At 38.9% G+C, this 7385-nt stretch overlaps 1 protein-coding gene across 2 annotated transcripts in view; it reads left to right on the top strand.

Moving 5' to 3' along the window:
- Positions 1–1321: 1321 nt before the first annotated feature.
- Positions 1322–7385, top strand: part of LOC103279952 (B-cell receptor CD22) — a 29051-nt gene continuing 22987 nt past the window's right edge. Inside the window, exons 1-2 of one of the 2 annotated variants that reach the window (XM_008117318.2) lie at positions 1322–1474; positions 4030–4087. In XM_008117318.2, coding sequence (XP_008115525.2) covers positions 1400–1474; positions 4030–4087 — 133 coding nt within the window. In that variant the 5' untranslated portion in view covers positions 1322–1399. The remainder of the gene's footprint in view (positions 1475–4029; positions 4088–7385) is intronic. The other variant, XM_062962267.1, reaches the window with a different exon arrangement.

Raw genomic sequence — 7385 nt, 5'->3', positions numbered from 1 at the left:
TGTTGTAAATTAGTTAAAATTGCCTCTCCGCATAAAGCAGTACCTAAATTTGTTGTCAAAGGCTTTCATGGCCGGGATCACAGGGTTGTTGTATGTTTTCCAGGCTATATGGCCATGTTCCAGAAGTATTCTCTCCTTTTTTATTTTAAATAATTTTTATTAAGGTAAAGATAGATTTCTTTTACATAAAAAGGGGGGGAACAATCTAAGTAAATAGAAAAGTAGGAAATATAGAAACTAAAATAAATAAATAAATAATATAGAAAAATATAGAAATATAGAAAGGAAAAAAAAAACAAAAAAACAAAAAACAAAACAAAAACAAAGGGGTAGTAAGATCTTCCATTCTTCTTTGTGGTGTAGATAAAGAAAAGGAAAAAAAAAGTCCCTTTTCCTTTTTTTCTTCTGTTTATTCCTTAACCTTCTAAGTTTTTATATATCAGAGCGGTGATAGTCTATTTACATTGCCCATTTTAATTTTTTAGTCTTCTCCTATTTCTATATTGTCCATTTTACTTTATTGATTTTTAACCATTCAATGAAGGGGGACCAATCTGTCTCCTTTATAACCCTTCCTTGAGATCTTGCAAGTATCCCTGTCAATTTATCCATATTCATAATATCTACTACTTTGCCTATCCATTCTTCTTTTTCCGGAATATAATTCGTCCTCCATGATCTAGCATAAACAATTCTTGCCGCCAGAAGTATTCTCTCCTGATGTTTCACCCACATCGATGGCAGGCATCCTCAGAGGTTGTACCTAAATTTCCTATTCGACAGATGCAGCTGTATTTTGATCTGCATAGGTCAACAGCAAGCTAGATTATTTAATGGTTGGGAGCTCATTCAGACCCGGGCTGGCTTCAAACCTATGACCTCTTGGTCAGTAGTGATTTATTGCAGCTGGCTACTAACTAGCTGTGCCACCACCAGCTACCGCTGACCATGTGACAAAGTCGTCGGCAGCCAGAGCCAGTTCAATGTTTCCCATTGCTATTGAAGATCCTGGCCCCTACCTAAAGAGCCTTTTCCAGAGGGAAGAAAATATGTCTTTAGTTCAAGGCTATAGATGCAAAATGCTCTCTATGCACCTGAACCTTTCTCACCAGTTGTCCAGCCTTCCTCAGAATGACTAGCATTTTGACATTACCAGAAGAAACCATTTGCACCATCACCAGCGGCAGCAGCAAAACAAGAGGAAGAGGAAGGAAAAGCAAAACCCAAAATTCAAGACACAGATATTTGATTGTGGCCACCATAGGGAAGTCCCTGAAAGGTTTTTTTTTTTTTTACTATAGATGATGCAAATCATATCAGTGCCAATAATCCCCCATCGTCCTGTTCTTCACATATTCTGCGCTTTAAAAAGGGAACTGCTGTCTGATACTTTCATTTAATGAGACACCAACTCAGAGATTTCTTCATCTTCAGATTGATAGCAAGTCGGTTTCCTGAATTCTGGCATATAAAGGTAAGATGGCTTTTTTTTCTGCTATGGACAGGCTGGTTTTTCCATTCTAAACTATTTTGTATAACTTTAGAAGGGGATCAATGTTATCAGGGGAAAAGGTTATATTTCTAGTCATTGTTACAGGAAGACGATCTTATTGAAAGTGTGAAGCACTCTAGCGTGCACTCTGCTTTTGGAAAAAACAAAGTTGTTTCTTTGTTTTAATCAGAGAACAAAACTATGCAGTCAAGCTCGAAACCAACTTCTATACATATCATGGACTGCCAAAAAAAAAAAGTAAATGAGTCTAGGAGCAAATCTCCCTAGAATCCCAAGTGATCAAATCAAATGTTAGACAACAAATTTGGCAGAAAAAGTAGTTCAATACGCAGTAATGCTATGTAGTAGTTACTGTATTTATGAATTTAGCACCAAAATATCACGATATATTGAAAACATTGACTACAAAAATGCGTTGGATAATCCAGAACGTTGGATAAGCGAGTGTTGGATAAGTGAGACTCTTCTGTAATTACTACATAGCATTACTGCGCATAGAACTACTTTTTCTGTCAAATTTGTTGTATAATATGATGTTTTGGTGCTTAATTTGTATAACGATTACCTAATTGGTGTTTAATCTGCTTTTCCTGAATCTCTTCTTATTATCCAACATATTCACTTATCCTGCCGGCCTGTTTATGTTGGATAAGTGAGACTCTACTGTATATTGATAATCTTATATTATCTGCTTAGAACTGGATTATATGAGGCTCCTTCTTCACAGCTGTATAAAATGCACACTGAAGTGGATTATATGGTAGTGTGGACTCAAGATAATCCAGTGCCAAGCAGATAATATAAGATTATAAATGGGTTATATAGCTGTGTGGAAGGGCCTTGAGTCTACACTGCCATATAATCAAGTGCAAATTATTTATTTATTTATTTATTTACAGCATTTATATTCCGCCCTTCTCACCCCGAAGGGGACTTAGGGCAGATCACATTACACATATTAGGCAAACATTCAATGCCTTTTAACATAGGACAAAGACAAACAACAACATAGCTCCGAGCGGGCCTCGAACTTATGACCTCCTGGTCAGTGATTCATCGCAGTTAATTGCACTGGCTTGCTCTCCCGTCTGCGCCACAGCCCCGGCAAATTAGATAATCTGTGAAAGAAGCCTAAGTGAGGCCTAAGTCTGCCTGTCCCCTAACTGAACCCTGGCTGTCCCTTGGCTGAGTTGGTTGCTAGGAGACCAAGTGGGCAGAGATTAGCCCTCTAAACTGGCAGTAATTGGATAAAAACAATTATTGCTCTCCCTCTAATTAGGACTTTATTTTTCTTTTTTTGTTGTTGTATCAACCTAGAGGCATGGATGATGGGTTGTGTTGTCAAATTGCGAAGTTGGGGGGCCTGTAGTTTTGTTGTTTTGTGGGTCACCGTAATGCCATCACTCATTTATATATATAGATTATGGAGGGAACAACATCACTGCTTTGTGCTGTGCTACTTTTGCATGTTAAACTATCTTAAACTAGGAGAGAATTGGGCATTCTTATTTGTGGTGATGGAGTTCGGTATGCTTCGTGTACTGTTATGGAGTCTAACTGTTTTTCAGTCATTCAATGAAATACTGCTTAGTGAGAGAAATACTTACTAGCAAGTTCCTGTTAGGCACCACACCCCCTCTTTGCTCTCTTACTCACATCACTTTGTATGGACATCAGTTTTAACAAAAAATACTTCAGCCTGAACAACAGAGACCTAGCCAGGCTTGACTTTGCTGAAACAGATGTGCTGCTGAGACCCTCTTGGTGCCTGTACAGGATGGTGAAAGGGGAAGTTGATGTGATAGATACAGGGCCTTTGGGCTCCTGGGTTTCTGATTTTGATAGCTTCACAACTTGTGGTCTTCCACAGAATTTGCCAAGGAAGGTTTGTACTACACCCAGAAAAGGCGCTATATGGTTAAACCATAAACCTCACTGAGTCCTCTTGGGAAGATAGGGTGGGCTACAAATTGTTGTTGTTGTTATCCTGCAAGCTCACCTCTAGGTACACCTCAGATTTGCACATATAGTTTACATTCCTAGAAGGCAATCCCATGCATCAGGATTGCCTTAACTCTACTATTTAAACTCACTCAGAAGCAGTTTTGCTTACGTCCCATCCCTGCTGACCATATACCTCTGATTCATAAAGCACATTCCCGCGGTGGCAGAATGGGTTAAAACCCTTGTGTCAGCTGGACTGCTGACTTAAAGGTTGGGTTGCTGACCTGAAGGTTACTGGTTCAAATCCACGAGATGGAGCGAGCTCCTGTCTGTCAGCTCTAGCCTGAGGGGACATGAGAGAACCCTCCCAGCAGAATGGTAACACATCTGGGCATCCCTTGGGTATTGTCTCTGTAGATGGCCAATTCTCTCACACCAGAAGTGACTTGCAGTATGTTCTCAAGTTGCTTCTGATACGATACATTAAAAAAACATTCCAACAACTCGTGGTAATCCTTATGTGATGGCTAATGACATAAATAAAGGCTTTAATCATTTTTTTCTTTTCCCAGGTTTGGCTCTTGCTTGGATGTACAATGTGGTGCTTGCTTTGGATGTTCTTCTTTAAGGGTAATTTTCCCACTACAGGTTGTATGTGTGTCAGCAAAAGCAAGTCCAGTCACCAATTTAGTTATTTTAAGCTCATAGTCCGCTTTAGTTTACATAATAAAATGGGCAGGATGCAGCCTTTGAGAGACAGCATGGTGTAGTGATCAGACCATTGGACTATAATTCTTGGCCATGAAACCCACTGGTGGCCTTGGGTAAACCACACTGAGCCTTGGAGTAAGGCAATGGCAAAGCTCTTCTCAATAAATCATGCCAAAAAAACCCCTGTAGCAGGTTTACCTTTGGGTTGCCATAGGTTGGAAATTAATCGAAGGCACACAACAACAATGGACTAAGACATGTTAGCAGGTGTGTGTATAGCGGAACCAGCAGCGTCCAGTTAACACCATGTGCAAAAGACTCAGACCAGGCAGAGGAATTAAAAGAACAAAGGAAACTTTACTTGTTGAGTTGAAGTCAAATAAATAGTTCAGCAATCGTACAATGTCCTTGTAGTTGCATAGGATCAATAACTAATCAATCAGCATTCAATATATACAGCATAGCATATTTAAAACTGCTACTTGACCGTAGCTAGAGAGCCTGTCTTTCCTGTGCTCTCCCTACAAGCCCAAATTACCAACTGACAAACTCAGCAATCTGCCATCAAACCGATACATTGTTTGAGGCGTGGCTTGCCTCTGCAAAAGAGCTCCCTTTTGCAGAGATCTTTGCAAGGATTTCTTTACACACATACACATAGCAATTTGGCTCAATAAGACATTGAGAGCATCCCAAGCGTTAATGGTAGAACAAGAAGAGGAAAATCTGATGCTTTTGCTTTCTCTGGCATAACCATATTGTTAAAAATCTTAAGCTTTTGGAACCACAGATATGAAGAGAACTACCATCCCTGGGGTCCTGAGCCTGATTCTGTTTGGTATTCAAGCCAACTGTCTCCACAGTCAGGGAAAAGTCCAATTTTTGCCTAATCTATGCTGATCTAAATGGCCAGTATAGATGGGGCCTGAAACACTGTGATTTGTCCATGTATTCAGAGGTAGAATACACATGAGAAAATCCAATTCCAGATTTTTAAGAATTGCACATTCAAAAAGGGTTCCACAGAGGGGTGAAAGAAAATCTCATGTTTCTTTTAATCTAAATACAAGAGCAAAATAATGAAGAATTAAAAAGAAACCAGTCTGAAATGTAATTCCCACCTCCTCGGGATAATTTCTACAGAGAATGATCAATAGAGCTTATTTGAAAGCCAGTCATACAGGGTCACGATCTGAGAAAATAAAAAATAAAATAAAAGTATCAGCTAGAGGGAAGCCTTAAGAAGTAAGAGGAAAAGAAAAATGCAGATGCTTGAAGACATAATTTGATGCCGCTCTGAGAAATTATTCATTCATACTTCTTATGATTTTTAACTTTTTGTGTGTGACAACACCTTCCAATTACAGTAGAGTCTCACTTATCCAACCTTCGCTCATCCAGTGTTCTGCATTATCCAACACACTCTGCCTCCCACCCGGATCCACAGGTGTTTCTCTAGGCAGCAATGCGCAGTGGGCCAACACACCCAACAACAACACAAGAGCAGCTACGCTCCCAAACAAGTGGCAGACTTACTATAAAACGTGATTTTTGGTGCTTAATTTGTAAAATCATAACGTAATTTGACATTTAATCGGCTTTTCCTTAATTCCTCCTTATTATCCAACATTTTTGCTTATTCAACTTTCTGCCATCTCGCTTATGTTGGATAAGTGAGACTCTACTGCAGGGGTCCCCAAACTTTTTATATAGGGGGCCAGTTCATGGCCCCGCAGACCGCTGGAGGGCCGGACTATAGTTTTACAAAAACTGTAAACAAATTCCTATGCACACTGCACATACCTTATTTTGAAGTAAACAAACAAAACGGAAACAAATACAGCCTCAATGTTAATAATAATAATCATCATCATATCATCATCATTATCATAATAAAAATAATAAAGAGGGTTGGAAGAGACCCCTTGGGCCATTTAATCCAACCCCCTTCTGCCTTTATGCACCAAAAGCACAAGCAAAGCACCCCTGACAGATGGCCTCCCAGCCTCAATATTAGTAATAATAATAATAATAATAATAATAATAATAATACATCACACAGTCCTAAACGCTTGGGAAGTGATATGAAATCTAGAATATATATCTTGTTTGCTGTGTTATATTGTGTCTTTGTGTCAATAATAATAATAATAATAATAATAATAATAATAATAATAATAATAATAATATAAATTATAATTATATTATATATAATTATATAAATTATAATTAATAATATTATAAATAATATAATAAAGAGGGTTGGAAGCGACCCCTTGGCCCATTTAGTCCAACCCCCTTTTGCCTTTGTGCACCAAAAGCACTAGCAAAGCACCCCTTAATAATTAATTATTAAATAAATAATAATTAAAGTACCGTTATAAACTAGCAAAGCTTTGGAAGGCACGCGCGTGCCTACCTCAACAGAGGAGAAGGGAGCTGCCACCGCGGGGGCCGGATCAATGGCTTCGATGGGCCGCATGTGGCCCCCGGGCCTTAGTTTGGGGACCCCTGCTCTACTGTATTGCTATAATGGTTAACTAAGTGGAATATATTTTTGAATATAAGATTGTTAAGATAGCCTCAGTGAGAGTAATCGGTTTCATGTTGTATGTCTGTATGTTTTACAAAAGGAATTACAAAGGCTTTATCAGATGAGATTAATAAGCTGCCATGCTCACTGTTTATTAATTACTGGTTGTTTCCACAATGTTTTAGTGGGTATTGCAGGGTAGCCCTGTGTGAAGAAAAGCTAGGAGAAAATCCCAGAGAGACTCCGTGGCTTCAGGGTAACGTGGGGAGCAGGACTGTGTCCAATTTGACTAGTCCGGTGTCAGCACAGACCACTGTTGCTATCTCCTTTTCCCTACACAGGGCCAATGTGGTTTTGGTCCAACTGGATCATCAGAACTCTAACCCATTGCCAGCACAGGTTCCCACCTTGGGGTGTGGGATTAGTCCAGAGCAGGGGTCCCCAAACTAAGGCCCGGGGGACGGATGCGGCCCTCCAAGGTCTTTTACCTGGCCCCTGCCCTCAGTTTTATAATATAATATTTTATATCAGTTTTAATAATATAATATATTGTATATACGTATAATATTGGTAATAATATTATTGTGTTATACAATACAATACTAATAATAATACCATATAATAATTATTATATGTTATATATTACATATAATATTACAGTATAGTGGTATAGTTCAATATGAT

Source organism: Anolis carolinensis, unplaced genomic scaffold, assembly GCF_035594765.1.
Source record: "Anolis carolinensis isolate JA03-04 unplaced genomic scaffold, rAnoCar3.1.pri scaffold_10, whole genome shotgun sequence".
NCBI classification, from domain to species: domain Eukaryota; kingdom Metazoa; phylum Chordata; class Lepidosauria; order Squamata; family Dactyloidae; genus Anolis; species Anolis carolinensis.
This window is presented reverse-complemented; position numbering and strand designations above follow the sequence as displayed.